At 38.5% G+C, this 23,072-nt stretch overlaps 1 protein-coding gene across 2 annotated transcripts in view; it reads right to left on the bottom strand.

Moving 5' to 3' along the window:
• LOC139985196 (monocarboxylate transporter 12-like) overlaps window positions 1–9,717 on the bottom strand; it is a 33,883-nt gene extending 24,166 nt beyond the window's left edge. For both annotated transcript variants that reach the window (XM_071999457.1, XM_071999458.1), the window contains exon 1: window positions 9,422–9,717. In XM_071999457.1, coding sequence (XP_071855558.1) covers window positions 9,422–9,614 — 193 coding nt within the window. In that variant the 5' untranslated portion in view covers window positions 9,615–9,717. The remainder of the gene's footprint in view (window positions 1–9,421) is intronic.
• Window positions 9,718–23,072: the final 13,355 nt, after the last annotated feature.

The raw sequence follows: 23,072 nt of genomic DNA, 5'->3' as shown, positions 1-23,072 counted from the left end.
CAGATGGCCGCACGCGGTTTGGGGCGAGTCTTCAATGCCTTTAAGTCCGCGAACGTTCACTCAGTTATTAAGAACGCAAGAGTGCTTGAAGAAACCCCGAAAGGGGGATTGTCTTCATTATTCTTAAGACCGTACGCATACTTGAAGTACAAGTTCGCGACCGTTCTTAAATGTGAACAAGGCCGCAACGAGCTTACTTGTAGCTATTACGTAATACAAGGGTAAGCATATTTCCGGGTTCGTGGGACCGCACTATCTTTCTGACGTCAGTTAGTTGCAATTCATTTACACTTGAATGATTCCACACGATAGATCCACGCAGATGTAGCTGAAGGTTTGATCTTGATGTCAGCAGGGATAAAAGTTACGTTATGAAACTGTGACGGTGACAAAGTCAGTCTTTCAGACTGGCTGGAAATGGAACTCTAGTACATACCTAAATGGAAGGTAAGTTTGCTATCTAGGGCTTTTCAACTCGCCCAAATCGAGACAGCTCATACTCATAGTGGCATCTGAGGTCGCTTCTCGGCCTTTTGGCTAAGACCATGTGTAGTATATGCTCCCTTTCGAGGGGAATGGTACACCCGACGATGATCACACAGTCACAGTCCCAATGCAAGGGGACTGGGGTTGAGAGCGGATCAGTCGTTCGGTAGTTTGGTTTTCGTACCCATGTTCTTTCCTGGGCGACTTTTTCTTAAAAACCATCTGAGGTAATGTCTGTAACTTACACTATAGGATACACACTATGCCTGTCACGGTGGTTAGCCCAGGCCGTTTCGAAGGAAAGATAATTTTTGTTATAAGCCTATGTTAGTTTACACGTGGGACGCGTATCCTCTATTTGCACAGTGATGATCACATTTACGAAAGATTATTAATACATTACATCCTATATAGCAATTTTATTTTCATGTTTTCGTAAACTTCCATACCTGCTTCTGGACACGAAACAGCAGCACGGTAACCCTAGCCTATATAGGGTTAAAACATATCTATGATTGTTGCACAAATCATGAAAATATTTACCACGTTTGGTTAGTTGTAAAAACTCAAGTAATTGCTTATGCAACGTTATTGCAAAGTTGTTAGTGCAAGTACATAAGTTGTTATGGCCTATTTTTGTTTACCCAATTGTCATTACAAATTGTTGCAAACAATTTCATAAATTTCCACCGTTTTACGGCTCTGCCTATCATAGATGTTAACAAGCATAATCAAATCATATTACTAAAGCTTAAAGAGATAGACTTGTCTGCATGCATGCGACAATATAAAAATGCAATTAATTAATTTTAATGGACTATTGCATAAAAGTCTAGACTACTCCTATAGGAAGGTTGTACTAATACTGTATGTAACAAGTTCACATTCATTGTGGTTGGTGAGATATTTGAAGGCCTGATAGTACTATTTTTAGGTGTGCCATATTCTCTACATGCCATACCTCACTGCAGAAGAAAACTTCATAAACATATCTAGCCATGCAATATGTACAAGAATATGAATATTCCTTTTCAAACACTGATGTAGAGTTTTCATTAAATTTTAGTGGCGCTTCAGCTAAAACTGACAATTCTGCAGCCCATTTTTTTTAGGGGCATGGGGGGGGGGGAGGTGGGTCAAAAAGACATGATATCTCCTTGATCATGAATTTTCTTATCTCTTTGAAGGTGCTCATCTTGGCATATAGATAAACCAGACAAAGGATTATGTCTAGATCATAGAGGTAGAGAGAATGACGTCATGCAACATATACTGCAGCCACCCATCCAACTGGGGGCGCTTTGCTTATACGGCCAGAAAGTACCGACGCGTGATAAAAACACTATACGTCGTATACATAAGTAAAGTGACATAGTTGACATAAATCACTCGAAATGGTGATATCATGTGCCGCATTTGGGTGCATTTGGGTGCTGCGGCCGAGTGGATAAAGGCGGTGGCATTTGAAGCAATGAGGCTAAGTAATCGGAAGGTTAAAGGTAATCTGTATAGGCCCTTAATTCTGGCCACTGTAAGTTTTTAGGTCTCTTATTGCAAAATAATGTATAATAGATAGTACATTTTTATATAATGATTAGCTAGCATTATTTTGTTTTTTGTATTTTTTTGTCATACAGAGGGTGTTTTGAACCCCCCCCCCCCCCCCCCTCTGGATCCTGATTCAGTATATACAATGCGCGTATGCAGACGCCACTTTTTTAACATAGCATTGTTAGTACATGATTGCATTTGTTTTGATGTACATCGTACGTTTGTTGTACATGATCGTATATGTTTAGAGCATGATCGTATACTTTTAGTACATGATTGTATATGTTTGGTACATGATCGTAATATTTTAGTACATGATCGTGTATTTCTATTACATGATCGTAAGTTTTTAGTACATGATCGTATACAATTATATCATCATTAACATCATCATATGTTGTGGGTTTTTTCGCGTTATTTAGGAAACTGTTATGGAAGTGGTATTAAAGGGCGCATTTTCAAATGATAATTATAAAAAACGAACCTTTATCGCTGGAAGTGCCAGAGTTCAAATGCCATTTGTCTATACAAATGAATATTTTCTTCACGTATTGGCCATCACAACGGGGTTTAGGGGCAAGGGGGAGAGCGGGGGGAATTTTGAGAGGGAAAGACCTTGACGGTTCCCGTGTGAAAAAAAGGAAGTGTACAAAAAACACAATAAAGTGGTAATGAAAGTAAAAAAAAACGGGTGACAGGCCCGTACGGAGAGGGTTGGGGTAGTGATGACATTTTCAAGGTCAGGGAAGTGTTTTCCAGCTACCTCAGGGTTGTTACTAGCAAACACAAATATTTTGGAGCTCATCACAGATAGTGTCACGGATATTAACAAGACTATTCTCCAAGACACAAATCGATAACTTACTATCCAAACTCCTCCCCACCCCCCCCCTCCTTGCACTCAAAATTATGTGTATGGGCTTGAATGTTGTATACAACATTGGCGGTTTAGGATGTAACTTGAAAAGCACCCTCGGTTCCCGTCGGATACTGGGCTTTATGCACGGATGAAATTTCATGTTGTCTAGGCAACAACTCTAGTAGACCTATTAAGTACAATTACTGTAATTGTAAAATCTTACCCACAGTACCCACTGTGTGTTGAGAAAATACGGCTACAATGAGGTTTGAACTCCTTTAAGTTCTTAATCTTTTACCTCTGCAATTATTTGTGTTGCAGCTGTTGCCTGCCGTATCCCGTCCCCGCACTCCGTTGGGGGAGGGAGTTAGCCTTGATGCGATCTCTCCCTCTGTATAGATGACTTTTTATGGCAATATAGTGGCCGAATACAACATGCAACAAATACGGAGGATACAATAGCAGCAATCACAAAAAACAAAACAAAACAAAAACATGATAACATCTTTTACAGATGGAAGACTTGTTAATTATTTTCAATTGTTTTCATTTTTTCTATTAGTTTTGTTTGGTAGCAACGCAAAACGTATCATTTATTTCCTGAAACATCAAACTATGTATGAATCTGCTTTATTCATTGATATAATGAATAGTTGCTTTTTGAATGTCGAATTGCAATTTTTTTGCGGACAATTTATACCAGAACATTTCGTCCGGCCGGACTATATTTGCTGTGAAGGGGGGACACAGTTTTCGACAGATAATGTCCGACCGGACTAAATGTGCTGATTAAAATAGTTCCCGGGCACTTTGTACAGGGGGACACTCTGTATGGTCACACCGCCCACAAAATTTGGTCAGAAGTATGAAATTTCGCGGAACTGCTTTAAACCTATCTCTCTGGTTTAAATGTTTGAATAATGCAAAAGAAGGCGCTCAGGAAACACATAGAAGATTGAGATTTTTCGGTCATGTACCAATACTCCACGAGGACGCTTCAGCAAAGGTTGCTTTAAGAGAAGCATTGAGACATACTGCTAAACAAGTAGGAAGGCCCGGGACTACCTTACTTGGAAAAAAAAGTAATATAAGGACGTTAACATTAAGAATATCGAGGAAGCAACAAATCTTACACAAGATCGTGATACGTGGCGGAGATTAATCACTGAGCATGTCGGATGGACGAGACTCAACTAGTACTACTACTAGGAACACAAAATCTTTTTTTTTCACCCTATACGTGAAGAATTTAACACCAAATTATACAAAACCAATCTCGAGAACGACCCATTGATTGAAGAACTCCTACTGAAATACAAAGTCGCAACAACTCACTTCCCAAATAACCAAAACCTTTCTGTATTCAAAACTGTGGCATTGAAGACTCGCCCCAAACCGGGTGCCGCGCTCTGAAAAAGTTAACTTTTCATTGCTTGCAAGTGGAGTTTTCTGCTTGTCGCTACAAACTGCAGACAGTAATGAAACGTGATACCTGTTATATTTAGCTGGACCTGAGATGTCCATCGCTTTATCGTTTGTACACTGTGCTGTGGGTATTGACCGCAGCTGTATGTACTGACTGTACACTAGTGTCTAATTACTGACGGTAGCAAGCTGTGTGCTTATTTTGTGGGATCGATGGTGTTGTCTAACACTTCTGTTACACCTCATTCGAAACTAGGTCATATTACCGACATTAGACGTTTCTTTTTGCGCGAGTCTTCACACCCTTTACAGTATCATTCCAATAGAAAATCCTTTTTTTCCCTAAGTAGGTCTAGCCCCCGACTCCAGGTATCCTTATACATAAAGAACAAAACAAAAAAAATCCGACAAAGTAGCAACCACTCCCTACCCAGACAATAGAAACCGCTACGTCTCCAAAATCCTCAATACTTAGAAAGTCCTCCCCTTTAGAAATTCCTCCCCTAAATCCCTCCCTTATTGGCTCTTTGACTCCGACCTCAGGTATGTTTATGGCTATCTATACAATGTTATTAAATAAGACTTCATATATATATATATATATATATATATATATATATATATATATATATATAATTATATATATATATATATATATATATATATATTTATATATATCCAATATATATATGTATATATATATATATATATATATATATATATATATATATAAATATATATGTACATGTACATGTACTTTATAACTGTTCGACCAAACGTTCTTGCCTTTCCTGGACCTGCCTTTTATTTAAACATTCCGTTCAACTACTTTACCTCTAGTCTTTTCATAAAGTTTTAAAGCCATGGCCATTGTTGTCTTGTTACTATTTACTGACAGATTTACTTCTCAAAGTTGTATGTATCATGAACGAGAAATAAATACAGAGACCAAGAAAAGTGTGTTGTCATTCTTAAAGAAAGTTCTCTGACCAAAGATCCCTCAAAGCTGACCTCATCGTGTTATCAGAGTGGCAACCACTGTTTTTTCAGATGGCAAATAAGAGCTTATGTCTGGGTAATTTTTATGAAGACCTACAGTAAGTGGCAAACATTCCTCGCGAATATCAATCCTTACCCCCCCATCCCCCATCGACCTTGCCAGAACCCCCTCTCAGGTGTCATATTTAAACGCCTGTTGTGTCGTGCTGGCGATCTAAGGTCAGCTTTCAACCATTCCACCACCCAACCCCACCCCTGCAAAGATACTCCTGCGTATGTTCTCTGTGTGTGGGAGGGTGGGAGGGGGGGGGGGAGGGGGGAATTGTAAGGCATTCACGTCGATTATGTTGGTTCGGGTTGCGTTCAGTCTGGCACTGTGTGGCATGGTCAAGCAATGGTCTAATAACATTATTATAATGATTTTTGGTGCCCTTCATTATTTTCTAGAGAATTGTGTGAGAAACATTCATTGATAAAGCCGTTTGCTGAATTTTTCATAGCACATAAAATGTTCTCAACTGTTTTAAATATCAAGTACAGAACGTGGCTTCAATGGATGATATTGTCCGACCGGTGTTTTATGACCGCTTTTCATTGAGAGAACGGGAAGGACGTGTAGGTAAGGGGTGCGGGCGGGGGGTTACGGGTTGTGTGTTAATACGACATACAAAGGAGCCTCACGGACATCGAGAAAGCGGTTATACACATGTTTGGGAATCAGCCGTTCATTTGACAAGGATGTAACTCTGATGGATAACTATCCTAAACCCAGCTGAGAATAACCTTGTTCCATTAGGAGGATATTACAGGTTTAAAATCCCTTATCATACTAAGCTGAAAACTACTTGGTCAAGTCTAAATTTAACAACAACCGTAACACTTCTGCTTCATGCTTCCCTTATTTTTTTTTATTGTTTAAGTTTCCTTTTTTTATATTACAACGATTAATTTCTGTTAAAAGAGAATCAATTGAGCTTTGCAATTGTCGAATCTAATATAATGAAGCTGTTAACATACATGTCATAATGGCGGCGTTGTACATAAGGCTTGGAAAAGTCAACATTCTGCCTTTGCGTCGTGCTTACACTTGTAACTGTGCGATAGTAAAACACACGTCACTTGCATATGGTCAGCCGAATCTTAATTCAAAGAAGTGAGAAGTATACCCTTGAAAGTGTCCAGGACATTGGCGTAAAAAAAAAATGGTCTACGGATGCGGCTGGTGCCACCTCAAATGTTTCGCGACACTAAGAGAACGTATATCAATTAATGATTTCATTTATGCATAGTTAAGGCCACCACGTTTGCTAAATACAATTAAGAGTCAGCGTACTGCTGGTCTTCACCTTATATGTATATATATGTAGATATACATACACACACACATATATATATATATATATATATATGTATATATATATTTAAATATATATATATAAACATATATATATATATATATATATATATATATATATATATATACTATTAATTTTATGTTTATTTTTATTTGTATTTATTTATTCTTTTTGGCTTTCGTCGACACATAGGACTCTTCTCACTGGTAATTGATAAAAAAGATGAAGAACAGGATGTGTTTTCGCTTTATCTCTAATTCATGGCCTATCCCTGTTACACGTAACTCTGAAAGAGTTATAAATCATTCTTTGAGAATTCCCCAGGATCCACCTCTCATTTTACTGAGGAATTTCGTTTCCTAAAAGTGAAATCCTAATAACTGTGCTTCAAAGCCACTATTCGACAAGTGGGGGGAATTCATATAGAAGGTGGTCATTCTTATCACTCGAAAACATGCCAAATACGTCCATGTTCTCAACGAGTGAATCAATTCCACTATTCGGAATCAATCAATAGACTATACCAGCTATGCTATAGATGAACATTCATGCAGCCCATGCAGTGAACAGTTTCATACTATCGTAAACTCTTACATAATTAACGTAAGTCTACAATAGTACATACAGGCTTATTTTGTTTTAATTTAAAATTCTAATAATAATGTTTAGTCTATATGCCTTCAACAGCAGGGGCGAATCCGGGAAAGTAAAAAACAGGGTGGGTAGCTTTGCATGAGATCGTTAAAGCCTGCTCGAATATAAAGGGGTGTGTGTGTTCTAGTCAGGAGAAATCAAACATCAGTATCAAAACGAAAAATGGTTGGCATTCAGTGACTAATCAGGTCTATAATTAAAGTCTACACGCAAGTTTGTGCGGTTTTGGGGTTGAACAGAGAGTGGACACTTCTACCCCTGTCCGTCATCCATGGATCCGAGGATTAACCGTTGGTGCCCCATCCAGAGTGACTGTCTGATTCCCTGGATTATATAAACAAGAACAATTTAACTGCCACCCGTGGGTATCCAACTTGTTTTTCTTGCTCGGGGTATCCAATTTTGTATTTGATTTTCTTGACGACCCTGTATACAGTTGGCATTTTGTGAACTGCGTCAAAGGAGCCTATGGGGGAGAAGGTATCCCCCTCACATTTGATAATTGTTTATGTTTGACTAAAGGGTGCATTGGGTGCATAAAGTTGCAAAATGTTGGTATATTTATTCATTTTTGCCCCGAATTTTTATGACACTCAAAAAACCACCCTACAAAGGGTCGGGTCTACACCCCCCGATTTTAACACCAGGGGCTTACTATGCTCTTCATGAGGAACACTGGAGGGTCCTGATAGCTAAAGTTAATACAATGACTAAGAACGGAAATACAGATAATTAGGAATACCATTTGATCACGCCGATTTCATCACCTATTTATGTATTATGTATAAAAAAAAAAAAAATAAAAAAAAATAATAATATACCGGTACATGGCTGGGAGAGTATCAAAAGGATGCTATTGTTTTTGGTAATTTTTGGGATTCATTTTGTAGCTTAATTGTAACTCGTGGTAGCCTTCAAATGGCAACCCTGCATTGTTGAACCTAATTGTTTTAGTGGACGACTTGAAATCGCAGTGTTAACTGCCCGGGTCCATTAGTGTCGTGTGCAAAACTCAAGTCCTTACACATGCATATAGATTAGTACTAGTACTAGCACAAGGTCCCGGGCACGTCATTCGTACATTGCTAACAACGAGTACAAAAAAAAATATACACCTTACGTATACTCAATCTTGGGTATGAACGGTCATGGAAGGGCGCTCTATGTCTATAGGAAGGGGTCTTGTTCTTCCCCGACTGTCTTCCCCGACTGAATCTAAACAAATCACCTAACTGGACTTTTTATTCCCAACTGACGGTGGAGGCGGGGAGACGCCCACCCCCTCCCTCCGAGAGTGCACGTCACTGAATGATATATGCAAATATCACATGTGACTCGCCAATTCACACAGACATTTAATTTCGTCGCTATCATTTATAGTACTGTATATTCTTCGTATTATGTTCTGTTTTTAACAGATTTAGAGTTTGTTGAATACCATACTGAACACAAAAAATTTCGTTCGGACGTCCGAGCGATATTTTCAACCATATAACATTTTATATGGGCAATATAAAAGTTTATCTGGATTTTTTTTTTATATCAACCAGATAAACTTTTATCTGGCCCAGATATGGATGCAATGAAATTTAACCAGATCAAGTTTTATATGGGCCATATAAAACTTTATTTTATATCAAGTTATATCTGCCAAATTTTTTATCTGGCCAGATATAAATTCCAGATCTGGAGCGGATCTGGCCCAGATTGAAATTCCAGATCTGGGCCAGATCTGGATTTTTATATCTCGCCCAGATATGGGATTTCGGTAAGGGCCATAACACCATATCAAGCACGTGAAATGGGCGAAATATCGATATATACTTGGACACTTTTTGATAAAGTCAAGCGGGGGTAAATTTGACCTTCCATTTACAGAGGAATACACTGCAAAATAGATCCAATTTTAAATTCAAGTAATTAAGCTGATAAAAAGAAATCCGAAAATGCTCTATGACCTACAAGTAACACTATAACAAATAGTTTGTGTCAGTGGACCAAAGTTCTGAGGTCCGACATGTTGCACCAATATGTACATTAGTTGAAACAAAGTGAGGGAAAAGCCGAATTATGAAAAAGGGTTAAAACTTACCAATTGTGAATGCAACAGATGCTTGCAACACGTAGGTGCTGCCGGCTAGAAAGTTAGATGTTTGGTATTCTAACACGCTATCCCAATAAAGAACACCATTCGCTTTAAATGAACCCGTGAAGAGAAATACCATCACGAAACCAGCCAAGAAGACACCAGAGGAACGACAATTGATGACTCCTTTATTCTTCATTTTCACAATTTAATTTAGGTAGCAAATAATGTAGTTCAGGCAAAGAGCATTTCACTTATGTTACGCTGTTTCAAATGCGGTGTATATTTCTCAGATGCTACTAAATAACGCGTGCTGTTTGATTTGAGGAAATAAATAACCACAGCTGCCATATGACAACACTATTTGAGAACGGCCAGCTTTGAAAACGTGGTGGCGCTCTTTCCTTTTACCGTCTCTTTACCAATTATAGTGATGAGGATAGCCTGCTCACCTTCATCAATCGCATCAATTCTTTCCACAGCACATCACATTCACCTCTGATTACTCTCACCAACAGGTTAACTTTCTCGATGTGACTGTTCGCAAGGAACACGGTTCTCTCTCTACAGACTTATACACCAAGCCCACAGACACACACCAGTATCTCCATTCTTCAAGCTGCCATCCCCGTCACTGCAAGTCTGGAATTGCCTACAGTCAAGCACTTTGCCTTCTTCGCATTTGCTCTAACAATTCCTCTTTCATTCGCCATACAGATGCTTTGGAAAAACACCTTACTGTCAGGGGCCATAGTGCCAGAAGGGTGCGTGAAGCCATTCCTAGAGTCCGCTCCCTTTCCAGATCATCTACTTTGGCAGTGAAGGACAAAAAGGGACGAGATTGCGACAACAAACTGCCCTGGTTGTTACTTTCCTATCAAATCTTCCTCCTCTTCAGAAAATCACTTCTAACAACCACAACATTTTCCTCACTTCAGATAGACTCCAACGAGCCGTCCCTGAAAAAAACCCACCATCGCCTACATACGACCGCGCAACCTTCTTTCAAATGTGATCGTTATTCGAGATGCATCGTCTGCAGCCACCACACTGTTCAATCTAATTCCATCACCAGCTACAGTATGCAACTCACACACAACGTCACGTCACTTGCACAACCACCAATGTCATCTATCTGATCTCTTGTAGAGTTTGCGGCATCAAGTATGTTGGCGAAACCAAAATCACCCGCAAGAAGCGATTCTATGGTAACAGATCCACAGTCAACACCATGAAGACTGATCAGACCCCAGTTGGAGAACATTTAAACCTTCCCAACCATACCATTAACGTCATGTCTTTACAGGGGATTGAATCCTTAGGTAGCCGTCCTGACCTAGTACGAATCAGCAGAGGGGGAGGCTATGGATGCAACGCCTTCGCATCATTCAACCTCATGGGCTCAACATTTAGGAAGGACATGACTACTTTTCTTCTGTCCCCCACTCCTTTTATCTTTGTTACAGCCCCATTACTCCTCTTCTCACAGCTCTCTTCCACCCTTTTTTTCTCCACACCTTTCTGTCCTTGCCCTTCTCCAGTTTATTCCCTACCCCGTTCCTTTTATCCTCTCTTTGTCCCTCCACTGTTTATCTCCTACCTCTCCTCTTCCCCTGTTGCTTTCCTCTCTCCATTCCTTGTCTACCAATCCCCTACATCTATCTCATTGTGTTCACCGTGCTAACCTGTCTGTATTCTGTGCGTGTTTTTGTCCCTTCTGTTACTGTTACTTGTCATTTAGCCTCTGAAGAAGATCCTGCTAGGATCGAAACGTCAGGCCAACTTTCTTTTACACATTCCAATTATATGTTATCATACAATATTTTTTGTATTGCGCATGCGCGCAACATATTGGGATTAATAGCCCGCTCCATCATCTACATGGCTGGCTGGTGAATGCCAGCTGAAAATACAATCTTCATAGCAATCTGAAATGCACAGGTTGGCTACGCAGGAAAAAACTACAGACTCAGATTTCCAAAGAATTGTTGCGGTGTACAGTTAATACTCCACACGTTAATAAACTAGATCTCCTTGAGTTGCATTCTTCTCCAAAAGAATACGATCAATTCTCTACTTTGGTTCTTTAGTTTCAAATTGAACAAGACAGGTTACATTTGAACGCATTTGAGTTAACAACATCCTGCAGAAAAAGTTGCAAGCAACAAATGTTAACCGTATTTATCCGCAACGATTCGGCGTTATCTGACCAACTGCAGCTCCCGCAACATAGGCACTTTTAACCTTATTTTTGTGGCACGGCATTATTATATACTATGCAGGCGCGTATCCAGGGGGGGGGCGTTGGGGGCGCGCGCCCCCCGGGTAAGAAAAAGAGGAGAGAAAAAAAAAGAGAAAAAAAGGGAAAAAAGAGGGGGAAAAAGAGGAGGAGAAGAGGAAGGAAGTGAAAAGAAAAAGAAGAAGGAGAGAAAAAGGAGAAAAGGAGGGAGTAAAAGAAAAACGCCAATTAAGACACCGGGAAGAGAACGAGGAACAGTGACATCATTATAGCGCTGATCCCTATTATATACACAGGGTAGCCAGTGACGGATCGAGGATTTCGGAAGGGGCGTGCACCTCACCCTACCCCTTGCACCGACAACTCCATTTTTGACGTTTCCATTTTTCCTCTCACTAATGTATCTATATATATACTATATATGGTCTATCATAACGCGTGTGTGTGTGTGTATGGACGCCTTAAACAATTGTACAATTGTGCTTTGAAACCAACTGTGGCTGGTCTCGACCGAGTCGTCGGGGAACATGACGCATTTCGGGAAGGGGGCGACCACCCCCCCCCCCCCGAGCATATTTTTTTTATGATATCGCTAGTTATTTCAAAATAGAAAATGCTTAGATACAACTAACAAGGCCTGGGAAGTGTCATTTCCAGCGATCTGGGAGGCATTTTCGGCCAAAATTTTCTTGTACGCTTTGCGCCAACTCATGGTGGCGCTACGCTTAGATAGTTTGCCCACAGACTTCGCCCCTCCCTAGGCAAATTCCTCGCTACGCGCCTGTTCGAGTTTGTAAAGCAAACAGCAGATATCAAACATATCAGTGAGCATGAAAATGGCGTTCCAGGATGAACAGCTTCAAAACTGTCTGTGTGTGTAGTCTAAGGCGAAGGAGACCAATTTGATTTGGGGAGCTGTAACGACTTGCCCAAAAAATATAACCAACATTTTTCGCGCGCTCCGCGCGCGTTCAACATGTTAATGTCAATATCATATAAGCAAGCATCGGTTATTACATCGCATGCCATCGTGTACCGTACGGTCCGTGAAAGTTGCGCAGTACACCGCGGGATGCCCATATAAACAACGAAATGTCTTATGTAGATGGAGAAAAAGCATGGAGGTACAATTATGTCAAAACTCTCTTTTACATTAGTAATGGCTAATTAGTCGGCCAAGCTTAGAACTTTATTTTAAGTACCAAGGAGATGATTTTTAATTAATTTCCTTTAGATGTAACTATGTATTGCAATTTAATTTTCTTTCAGTAGGTGCCCGAAAAATTCTCAGCATATTGCCAGAAAAGCCCCCCCCCCCCCCGCCTCCTACGCCTATGTGTGTAGTGTTCGGTTTCGGAAATATCTGGTATTTGTTTCATTTCCTTCAACGAAGTTTTATAATAGCAGTTATAAGAGGTTTTAATATTTGTACACCAATAAATTAACTGTGTCTGAATTTTCGAAAATTTCCTGACCAACATTCTTCATCATACTTCCCTCTACTCGTGCAATTTTGGCCGGTCTGTTAGGGGTTCAAGGAGGTTTTTCTATATTGGTTGTCCATAGATGATTTTTTTTGCAACATTATGGGTATGTTTTGAAGTGAGTTTATTCACGAGAAATGTGAATTTTCAAATTCTGAACAAATAATGGGCTTAAAACCTTCAAAAGTGGGGCTGTCGGATATTGTGGGCCGCGACGTAGAATCACCTACAAAAAGAATGATCCACAGGACATGCGATGAGGTCAGAGTCGAACATGATGTGTGACTGGTGACAATCTTCAAAACGGTTATGGATGGAAAAAAAACTGTTGGGAAATACTTGGTTCTCAGGCAAAAAGTGTACATCTGGTTGGTCATTTTCAAGCCCGAAAAGTGCCATTTCCGGTGATCTGGGGGGTATCAAAACCAGAAATTTTCTTGTACGCTGCGCGCCAACCGATAGTGGCGCTTAGATAGTAATTCGCGCCCCCCGGGTTAGAAAATCCTGGATACGCCCCTGCTATGGCCGTGTATGGCATATATTTCGTGCTTTGGATGATGATAAACCAAGGCCAGGATATCGACCAAGCAGTTTTTAATAGACCGGAGGGGTGTTACGTTTTCAATGATAGAATATAGGCCTACATTTATATATTCGTTAGATGAAAGGTCCATTAGGCCTTCGGTGCAAATCACCGTATGTTCCTAAAACTTTCGCTAACTAGGCGAGGATACAGTAACGTTAACATGTAGTTCTATTTGACCAATCACTGTCTATGACACGGTGTATTCTCTGTCACGTCCGAATCAGGTGTGATTCGTGATTGTCAGCTTTGTTCTGATGGTTTCAGTCATCATTTTATTCGTTAATATTGCAGACACATGTTAGCTAGAGATTTGTTTATAAACATTATATAATATTGCATAGCTTTTGTCTACGTTAAGGGACCAAACGCCGAACTGGCTTCTTCGTGACCGAAGAAACAGTACAAAGGGGTTGCAGTAACAAAGACCCCTCCATTGAATATGAACAACTAACGTTGACCTTCACCACGCACTACAATGATATGTGTTTGTGTACAAATACAGTTGTTCTAGTTTACATACCGTATTACTGTTGTTTGGCAACATCCGCCTGATATAGTGAACCATCCTCGGCCTTTTCGTTAAGATCATGTGTAGTATCTATTATCTTTTCAATGGGTTCATAATGCCCAATTGACGTAACATCATCATGATCAAAAGGTCAGTCTCGATGCATATATGTAAGGTGATCACTTGTTGAGAGTGTGCAACCGTCCAGTCTTTTGATTTTCATGGGTGACTTCTCTGTAAAGAAACTTCCTAAATGGACTAAGTGGAATAGGTTTTTTTTTTTTTGGGGGGGGGGGCATGTTTGCAGTTAACACTGTCAATTTGTATGCTTTGGATGTTGAAGATGATGAAATAAACTTATGATAGATTATGATGAGTAAAAAATGTGATTGATATAATTGCCATTTTCCCCCCCTTCACTTTAACTATTGAGAACTGATCGATGAGTTCATCTTGTCATATGAAATCGAGCAGTTGTGTTTAATTTCAAGTGCCACTCGCATATAAACATGCGTAAATGAAGGAGGTGAGGCAGAGGAGGGTTCAAAGAGGAACCCATGTGAGGAACAATAACTGACATTGTGTAGAAGTTAGTATGTAAAGTATAGCCTTAACATTGAAAATAAAACCATATGTATACACAGAGAGTATTAAGCACAATACAAATAATGATTGTACGTTTGTTGTATGGAAACAGTTAAAACAGACTTATGTTTCTTTCTTTCTTAGATTTTCTGTATAAAGTTATACACACATCAATAATTTGTATACATCAGGTATAACAAAGAAACGAGATCAGCGGAGTAAAGGAAGAAGAAGAAGATATTGGATAAGGCATGTACACACATATGTACATATTGACTTAGTATTTGAAAGATCATCTGGACAAATGTCATCTGAGATGAGAGATGAAATACTTGTCAGTTTGTCTTTTTTTTTAAAAGATCTATCACAGTTTCAATTTTCAATATGATCATTTTTTGAAACCTGAAGTAGTAAGTTAAAACATGTCATTTCCTTGTTATTACATATTATTTTTAAAAGTATTTCTTTGGTTGTATCGATATAAAACTAACGTACTACCGAAATAAAGTAGGCATATATAGTATTAATCGAACATTCATTCATACTTAGTAAAGATTCCTAAATCCTATTGGTCCATTCAGGTCAGCTGACCGTGGTTAATCCTGTGAGTAACGCACGGTAAAATTACGGGGCATCACTTTAATAAATCTTTGGTTATATATAACCAAAAATGTTCTGTTTTATGATTTTTCCCCCACACAAATGGTAGTGTATGAATGAACGGGGTTAATCAACGGTCTAGCGTGCGTTACTCACATGATTAATGCACTCCGGGTGTTAATGCTATCGCTGGATGCACTCGGGCTCCGCCCTCGTGCATCGCTTGCATTATCCCCCGATCAACTTTTAAAGAGGACGAAATAAAATGAGGGAAACTTAATAGAGCCATCACAATTATAATATCTGTTATTTTTGCAATTTACCGTTGCTTCACTAGTAGCGGTTTATAAAGATTTACTTGGTGACCCGGGCCAATGATCAAATGTGCTCCCTAGCGTGAGCATTAGAATCAATCATACAAGGAGTATGCCAATATTTTAGACAGGAAAATAAGAGACTGACAAAAATCGGAAGAGGTCGAGATTTATTATCTTAATTTTCTAATATAGTATTTTATTATTTATTTATTTATTTATGATATAGCATATTTGTTTTACATATTGTGCATTATATACTTCTTAAGATAACCACACTAAAGGTTTTAACATATTCTGGATTATATTGAAACTGTCATTGTTCAACGCAATGTAGTGTTGTGTAACTTTTATTTTTCAGGCCCATGGTTTCCGCTTCTTATCCCAATGGCGTAACGCCGCTGTTTACTTTCATTTCGAAATTAAATGCAATAAAAAGCTATCAATTCCATTTTCAAAAACTTTATTGCCCTTTTTTATTTCTTAACGTTTTATTTGTAATCATGGGTCTTTAATTTTGTGATCACCTGTGTCAAAAATTCAACAGTTTTTTTTTGGCAGTTTGAAATGGCTTTGTTTAGTTTGTTGACGGCAACTATGCGCTTCCATACCAACATGGTCAAAAGCAACTTGCCAAAACATGTTTTCTTTTAAATTTGGTTATAACCTTCCAAATAATGCTTCAACAACAAAACGTTCAAAGTAAACAGCTATAATTGTTTCACTGAGGAGAAATGTATCGGCAATTGCCTTAGACTATAGTACGAAAGCTTGACTGACCGATACCATTAGTAAGCTGCAGCTATAGAAAAGCAGAATTTGTCGATACGTTTCCAATGAAAGTCTGCCTTGAACCGGCGAACACAATCAATATGGTGTGCAGCTTGAAATATTATGCGAATGAAAAAAGGCCTACGTTTGCTTCACATATTGCATTTCGGAAGCAGCAATACAAAAGTTAATGATTGCAAGTTAAATAGGGTGCAGAATATTCATAATACTACTACTACTACTAATAATAATAATAATTAGGAAAAGGAGAAGAAAACACGTTCACACTGAATCCCTGTGTGCACTGATAACACCATGGAACAACGAAAATGTACCTAACATGCAAGGTTTGCAAGTTATTTACTAAGTATCCTTAAAAACTGTTATTTTGTATAATATTGTCACAGAATAATTACAACAAACAAACAGAAAAACAAGTAGTTTCTAATTTTAAGATGACAGTTAGCATTTGAATGTAGAAAAGCTATCAGTAGCCTGCTTTTTTATTAGCTCAGATGAACAAGCAGTTGGTGGGCGTCTTCAAAGGTCTATAATAAGGTAAACAACACATTTCCAATAACCGGTAAACCGTACATAGAACAAACCGGTTTACAATTAAAGAAATAACCTATAAACCGTAAAAAATAAAACGCTTTTGCCTGGTATATGGGGATTGGGAGAGTTGCGCAGCCCTGAGAAGTGCAGCAAAATTAGTGGACAACAACTACAGTCCATATTCACCCAAGCTCAACCATGGTTGAGGTTTCGGTGAGGATTTTGTTTCAATTGGGCATCTCTAGAGCACAGGATATGGCAATCTGGATTCCTCTGCAGCGGAGGACAGGATTTCTTTAGAATTCACATTATGATAGGTATCGTGAGGGAGTTCCATGTTTTTTTTAAGTCTTTTATAAAAAAAAAAATTTTGCCGGTACTTGTCCCACCTATGTATGGGATATTTCTCCACGCAGACAGAATTTAGATCAGTATCGTTTTAACATCTAATTGCTAGTGATATAAAAATAAAAAAAATACATTATCGCTGACTATGTCGCTGACGGGGAGGGACGTAACAACTGTCTTTGCCGGAGGGTCCAGATAACCACCAGTCCGCCCCTGATGCAAAGTCCCTAGAAGGGGGAGCAAAATGATCAGTGGCGGCATCAAAAATTCCCAAAGTGTTGGGGGGGGGGTATGGGTGGGGACTGGAGCAAGTAGGGAAACAAACAGATTTGAAGTGTAAAAAGCGCACCAGTATAAAGTGCATATAACGGGCAAATATCAGGTGCTAGGGGAACGCCTCCTACCACCCATCCACACGCCACGCTTCAGCAGTGACATACATTTGGATTGCTGAAAATTTAATTTTTGCGTTCAATTCAATATTTGACATTCACCATTTTCTCAAGAGGGATATTGATCGATTCGAGATCGACTTGACTTTTTGCGTGCGGCCGCAGTGATTAACACAGCAACGAAAATAAACACTTGCTGTATACTTATAACTGTACACTGCTATTGGTCGGGGAGGTTAGGGCCACCAGAAGCTGTAGCACTATTACATATATAGTTCCTGTTTGCCTTTGTAGCAAGTTTGCTGCGCTAAGATACATGTCCGAATGAGAACTTTCACGTACATTTCTCAGCGGCCTAGCTCAAGCTCAAAGTGTTTTCAAATATATCTAGTTCTCTCGTGGGAAGTTTAAAGCACAACATATTTGGGTGAGAGAGAAATTGGGTGAAAGATAATTTCTATGGAATTTATTTCAAAGCCTCTTTGGGGTCCAGGGGGAGAATCACCAACAACTTGTGTGATTTTAGAGATATTTCTGGTTCTCCCGTAGTTGATTTAAAAAATAAAACACACATAAACAAGAGGATTTACTTCTGTGAAGGTTTCCAAGACAGGAAACTGCAGTGCTTTCAGACAGTTCTCTTGTAGCTATTTTTTTATATTTAAACATACATATACATTCCAGAGAGGAATTCAGTCTCATTGGAATGTATTTCTAAGCCCCAGTGGGGATCTAGAAGGGGTGGATGGGAGGTGACGCCTACGGAAACGTGTAAAATTTTGTAAGGCTAATATTACCCAAATCTGGGACGGATAGCGTGACTGAACAATACCCTTTAAAATAATACCTAAACCGATGATGCTGTTAATGGAATTTCTTTTGATAGAAGTTTCATTTCTGCACACGACGAATTCACGGATTTATGTATACCGTCTGAGGGAGCATGATATATGACAAAGAGCAGTATGTCATTTCTCTATTATTTAAAGCGACTCGACATAACTCCTTGAAACTTTTACATGTGTAATAAAAAATAAAAAAAATGTCTGTCTAACTGTTGTACTAGTTATTGATTTTCTTTTTGTCCAACAAGCCTGACAGAACTGTCACAAATAATATCACCGGTATGTCGTAATTATTATTATGATGATTGTTTTGTTCCGTTATTACTGTCGTGGAATCATCGATTCAATCGATTTTACTTTCCAGACAGAGTTTGATGAAAAGTTACTTTTTGCAAACGAAACGCAAGTCTTGGTAACAATAAGTATGAAACCATGTACTAATGGAGTCCACATTCGATGGGTAGGTGAGGTCATACCCGGTTGACGTTTCATCTGTCCAGGCTGCAGGTGTCAAAGTTCCTGGCTGACTCCGGCCTATCCAGGCTTGTAGATCCGCAGTGTCGTTACGCCACAACTTAAGCATTGTCTCTACCATGAATGTATGCTCCTCGACGCTGTGTATCGACGCCAGATGACTTGGTCGGTCGCAGTCGGACATCTCCTGACAAAATAACTCCGCTTCGGTAAAATTGGATGGAATATCGACGAAAAGGTAACAATTGTTTTCAAAATGTAACCATGGTGATCTGCAAGTGTGACAGACATCTAATATGCTTGATGCGACGTAAGTGGCGTTCAATAATAGTAACAAGTGTGTTATAACGTTGGGATGCTTCATCTTGAAAAACCTTGAATGTGAAGTAAAAAATATAAAAATGAAATCAAAACAAAACAAGCTAAAGAAATCTTAAAATATACGTCGTCCCATTTCCGATATCACATCATATACAGCGTCACTTCCGGGTTCTTGTTTAGGCTGTGATCCCGTTAAACTTTACGAAGTCATTACGTCAATAGCCATCGGCTGTAAAATTTAGGGAATTCTTTAGGATTGGGTAAGGAAAATGATAAATATGAAATTATAGTCAAATTTTCCTCACCCACGCATCAAATCCGTCATCGATAACGAGACCTTGACTAATCGATATACAATGCACCGATATAGTTTATTAATATAACAATAAATTGTAAAAAAAAGACCTATCAGATCACTTTGTAAGACTTGGAACAATAAATTGCATGGAAACTTGTAAGACAACTTGTAGGAACGAACTTTCTTTGCTCTTCTATAGAAGAGCAAAGAAAGGTCGTTCCTATACTCTTATAAGAGTTGAAGGTTAAACATTTCTTCACCAAAATTGGTGTTGGTACTCGAAAAGTAAAAGCAAATAGAATACATATTAAGCTATTTAAAAAAATAAAAGTTATCCAGCATTAAACAACCGATTAAGGCAAGAAATACAAATTATAAAGTGTGTACATAGGGGGGGGGGGTGTATAAGGAAGGGGAGGGGAGATGGGGTAAGTGAATGAAAGTAAGATCAGTCTTTCGTTTAAAAAGTTTAACAATTAGGGGCCTGTGTTATAAGGGGTTATCCCTGTTGCAGACAGTAATATTCAATACTCTTTCTTAGCGTTTTTGCGATTTGTGCATACTTTATAACGATACAGACTTTCTTCAGCTTAATTGCTATGATGGTATCACTTAATATAATTGTTGCCAGATGCATTAAAAGGTCACAATAATTAAAAAAATAAAAATAAAAAGTAAATAAAAAGATATCAAATTCTATTAGGATGTACATTTGACACAAAAAAAAACAGAAAAAATTCCTGCACATTTGAGGGGTGTGGTGGGAGGGGGAGGTGGGTAGGTGAATGTTTTGGGAGGGGACATACTAATGACTTGACAATTAATGGGTTGGTTCATTAGTAGCATCCCTAACTTTGTAACAACAAACGGCGGCGCTTTGGTACTGAAACGAGCGGCAGATCCGTGGCCTTGAGCGAAGCTAGAACCTGTCGGTGACTAAGAGGAAATATGCGCATTTGGCACCTCGACCTGATGGTGCATTTAAGTTTGACGCCTTGGACCAAGCGGCGCAATGGTTTCGAGTCAGGCAATTTACAGCTAAGCCAGCCTCCGATTGTCAAGAATATGTTGCAAAGCTATTCTTCAACATAACATGATTGCATGAAATTCAAAGTATGTGATAAATATCACCAGTCGAGTAGAAAACGAGAGAAAAGTAAAAAAAAATAAACAACATTATGAGTTATGTTCATTGACAGCAACAGCCCGAGAGTCTAACCAAAAGTCTAGAATATTAACAAATAAGAGATGCTTCGCCATTATTTCATTCGAAACGCCCAATGTATATGACTTGATCAGTTTGTACTGTGAATAAGAATCAACAGTTAATCAGTACAACCAGTATAAAGTATAAAATGTGCTGTAACACCGTAACACACATGTTATACATGTCAGCAGATGCTAATGTACATCCAATTTACCTGACTTTATCAGTTTGTATACTGTGAAGAAGAATCAACAGTTAATTAGTGTAAACTGAAGTGTGATATAACACTGTAACACATGTTAGACCTGTCAGCAGATGCTACTGTGCACCCAATGTACATGACTTCATCAGTTTGTACTGTGAATAAGAATCAACAGTTAATTAGTGTAAATTGAAGTTTGTTATAACACTGTAACACATCCTGTCAGCAGATGCTATTTAAAGGTTGTTTCAACTACTGACTGGATAGTAGTCTAAACAACAGTCCCTATGTTTGACTAGTAAATATACCTTGTAAAGATTTTCAAATTGCAGATTTCAAGCGTTTTGCGGTAAAGCGTAATCCACTTTCTGTTAAAATGTGGACTAATTTATGGTCAAAACCTAATAGTAGTCTGGTTGGTTAGTCTATTCAATCTTTATGCATAGGATTGTGTGTTAAGTATTTCCTATTTGTAAGTCCTCAGTAGCAAGTGGTCGTAAATGTAACATATAACACTCGTCAGTTTTAAATGATTAGCGGGTACCCACCTATACTCAGTTTTAACTGATAAAGCCATGGTCATACGGTGTTCAAAATAATGTTTTAACACTACACGACCGTTGTTTTATATCTATCAATTTAAAAAAAAAACAATGTTACATAGAAACGAAACATTACGTGTAACAGACTAGTTTTCGGAAGTTCTTAGTTTCCGATTTGACTGCTTTATATTACATTTTCTGCCAATATTCACATTAACATTTTATATGAATATTGGCATAGAAAACGGAATATTTTTTTCAATTCAGATGTAAAATAGAATGGTTTAATGTTGCATTAGTAACATGGTATTAGTTATTTATACAATTCTCCCATAGAACCCGCTTTCTTACCATCCGATTCAGGTGATATATGGTGCAGGCTAGTAGGCTAGTCGGCTAGTAGGCTAGTAGTATATCCGACTCGCATTGAGCCTTGAACAATTTTTGTCTTCGCACAGCTTAGTATTGTAACGGAGGCTATACAGTTATCGTCGGACAGTTGCTTATCACAATTGTCTCAACAATGTAATAACATATATGAATATGGCGACTTATGTAAAGTCTCAATTAATAAGTTGTTATTTACTGCCAATATGGTATGTATATACAACGACTACTTCCATTAACATCATTTTGGGTGCACACATACGCACAGGAACACACACACAAAAGCAACGTAACTAGACTTAACTATACATAACTATACATATATACAATAGGGTAAAAGGCACGACATACAGTTGCGTTTATTTACATGTACTTACTTGAATGAATCGATGGGAAAGTGCTATTGTTTCTTTGTTATTAACAATAGCCAACACTTTTAAGCAAATCCTGCTTTTCCAACTTTGTCATGTAAAGATGTAGGATTTTCAGAGAAAGTACTCAATCCTGATCGAAAAATATATCAACATTTGATTCCAAATCTTCAAAAAGAACAGTGGTGAATGGTTTCGGCATTGTCTAAAACCTAATTAAATATCTTCCAACATCATCTCACCGTAAAGTTTCTGTAACACTGACTCGCAAACACTGTCATAAGTAGTTAAGAAGTAACCCACGCGACATCCAAAACACATTAGCTACAGGTTATGTATGTAAACTGAATTCGTTCTATGCTCAACATAATGTCCTCGCTGTTATTTGAGTGAAACGTAATGTTTTTCTATGACAATTAAAAATAATATTTATCGGTTGACATGGAAGATGGCCAGTCCCTTCGAAGTAACGATAAAACACTTGTTATACACTGATCGTTGTACGAGTCTATATATACCAGTTTACTATTAATAAAAAAAAATATTGATTGTAATTGATCTTATTGGGAAACAAATCGTTGACTTTTTTGTACCCCACTGTTAATTTAAAGGAAACATTTTTGATGGG

This window comes from Apostichopus japonicus, chromosome 17, assembly GCF_037975245.1.
Source record: "Apostichopus japonicus isolate 1M-3 chromosome 17, ASM3797524v1, whole genome shotgun sequence".
NCBI lineage: Eukaryota > Metazoa > Echinodermata > Holothuroidea > Aspidochirotida > Stichopodidae > Apostichopus > Apostichopus japonicus.
Note: the sequence above shows the minus strand (reverse complement) of the source record. Positions and strands in the feature narration are given on the sequence as shown.